The sequence below is a fragment of the Coenobita brevimanus genome, chromosome 34 (assembly GCF_032717465.1).
Source record: "Coenobita brevimanus isolate Jiangsu-jjx chromosome 34, ASM3271746v2, whole genome shotgun sequence".
Lineage (NCBI taxonomy): Eukaryota > Metazoa > Arthropoda > Malacostraca > Decapoda > Coenobitidae > Coenobita > Coenobita brevimanus.
The window spans coordinates 3,035,485-3,037,984 of NC_136987.1; the positions used below are offsets into that span (position 1 = coordinate 3,035,485).

The 2,500-nt window shown below is 50.5% G+C and overlaps 2 protein-coding genes across 3 annotated transcripts in view; one reads left to right on the plus strand and one right to left on the minus strand.

Annotated features, from left to right (window-relative positions):
- Window positions 1-2,500, minus strand: part of atl (atlastin GTPase) — a 133,495-nt gene that overhangs the window by 31,104 nt on the left and 99,891 nt on the right. The gene's annotated exons all lie outside the window — the stretch shown is intronic.
- Window positions 1-2,500, plus strand: part of LOC145396070 (protein O-linked-mannose beta-1,2-N-acetylglucosaminyltransferase 1-like) — a 3,950-nt gene that overhangs the window by 788 nt on the left and 662 nt on the right. The window contains exons 2-3 of the mRNA XM_080269536.1: window positions 616-829; window positions 1,546-2,500. The exon at window positions 1,546-2,500 is cut by the window's right edge and continues 662 nt beyond it. Coding sequence (XP_080125662.1) covers window positions 616-829; window positions 1,546-2,500 — 1,169 coding nt within the window. The remainder of the gene's footprint in view (window positions 1-615; window positions 830-1,545) is intronic.

Consider the following 2,500-nt stretch of genomic DNA (forward strand, 5'->3'; position numbering starts at 1 on the left):
CAATTTCCTGTTGTAACTAAAGGTAAAATCACAGTCATAGTAGTCTTAATTATCTGGTCTAATTAGCCTAGCCCCGGGCCCCTACGCTCCTGACGGGCAATAAAGGAGGGTGCAATATAAAATCAACCCTCCAAGACAGGGACAGCTCTAGTATTCTATTCCAGCTAAAGCCTCCATCCCCTCACCCCCCCATTTCTTCCTCCTCTCCTACATCTGATCCTCTGTTTCCCCCTCCTTCTCTCCCTCCATCTCCCCTCTTCTTCTCTCTCTCCTTCCCCTCCCCCATCTCTCCCTCCAACCCCTGTTCTTCATTTCCTCTTTCACACTAACTTGGCCCAGGTTTCTGCCCTTCTGCTGTTTATTTCACGTAGTTCATTGGCAGAAAAAGGCAATGCTGCAACTTAAAGGCCTTTCCATAGCACTTCCTCATGATTAGCACCATATTCTCAGTGTTAATCTTCTGTTACAACTCAGCAGTTACGAAGGAGAGGTGGCAATTTAAGGTCAAGTTAGAGTATGAGGAGTACAGTAGTGAGGTTAAAGAAGGCTACACCTAACCCTTCCAGTGACATCAAAGGAGAATGAGTGTTGATATTGGTAAAATTCTATCCACAGAGCATCCAGAACACGAGAGAAGAGCGTTGGGGTGGAGATGTGGTCTGGGCCTTGTGGTTGGGGACTGAAAGTGCTCCCTTGCCTCCACCCCTCCACACCCTTGGTCAACGAAGGACTGATGCTACAAGACACAGGGCCACATCTACCCGGACCAGGGGAAGGCCTCGCTCTCACCGTGCTCAACCAACGAAGCGGTTCACTTATTTTTCACAAGGTAATTTTTGCAACTCTAAGTAGACATATTCCATTGGTACAGGAGACATTGCAACACCTTTAACAGAGCGATATATTGTGGATATACCCTGGTACTACCATTTTTGTTATTTAAATACTTATAGTGCTGGTGAGGGACGACTTTAAGTGGTGGCACCGATATAACTGGACGGCTTCACTGCCCGGTGAATAAAAATAACAGTGACCACGATGAACGAATGAATGAATGATTGGATGAATGAATAAAGTATAATGTGTTACTGTAGGAAATTCTAAGAGATAGGGGTAAGATTCTGCATTCTCCCCTCCTTGTCGTTCCTTTAAAGCCAACCTAATTACAGCAGGGAACTGATCAAAGTCTGCTCATGAATCAACTTTCTGGAGCAGTCAATCTCTATTTGCTGCTGTTCTAAGTGGTTGGGGACTGGCCACACTGATCTCACCATGATCAGCACCCACGGCTTATAGTGAGTCCAAAGAGCTTGAGAGTTGCTTCAGGTGTAGCCTACTGTGAAGAAACAAGTATCTTCCCCGCTCTGTCTCAAGAAAAATTACAACTGGCGAAATACGATGAAAACCCTATCACTACCAGTGTGTGTTTCTGAGGGTTCGATATCCTCGCTAATCATTCGTTAAACTTTGGGAAGATACTTGTGTCGCTGTCTGTACCTGGTGAGGGAGTACTGGGCACACTGGCATATTATTTTTCTTTTCCAGGTGTTTTCGGTAGGGCGGTACTGGGCGCACTGGTTTGACTTGGAATGGCACCTGCATCACACTGCACCGGGTCGTGTGGTAGTCGTTGCCATCGCTGCTGCTGGCACGTACGGCCTCCGCAGCGCATCTCTCACCCTGGCTGCTCTCGGCTCTGTCTTGGTTGCTCACCTCCCACCCCACGCCCACTGGACCTGGGTCTTCATCAAGGGCGGCCGCACCATCTCAGAGGCTGCCATTACTCACGCCCAACTCCCTCACCATGCACACGCTGTACTGCCACTCTCTCTCCTCCCATACCCACCCACACCCACATCTGCCACTCGCTGGCAATACTGTGCCAGCCACGGTGCCATGGGTGGTCTGTGTGACGAGGTGGCCCCCGACCCTGTGCCACTGGCCACACCCCCACCAGTGGCCCTGCCCGCTGTACCGGTGGTCGTGACCGCCGGCAACAGACACCAGTACCTGTACCACACCCTCACCACACTGCTCACCACACCCGGCGCCAACCGCCACAACTTTCATGTCGTCCTTGGCGACGCCCCGCCCTCCACCACGCAACTCCTCCGTCTCCTCCACCTCAACTTCACCACACTCCACGTCCACGGACACCACAACCACAAGCTCTTCCGCTACTACCGCCAAGTCTTCAACTTCATCGCCACCACCTTCCCCAATGCACCGGCCGCCATACTTCTTGACGAGGACGTTGAGGTATCCCCAGACTTCTTCTCTTACTTCAGCCAGACGCTCTGGGTTCTACACAGAGACCCAACACTCTACTGCATCAACGCACACTCTGCCACAGGTGTTACTAGACATGCGTTTCAACCTCAACGGGTGTTGCGGGGTAATGTGCAGGTACAGTGGGGTTATGCGGTCACATTAGATTTCATTAGGGAAGCACTTCATGCGTGGCCAGATGAAGACAAAGTTAACAATATTGTAATCTATG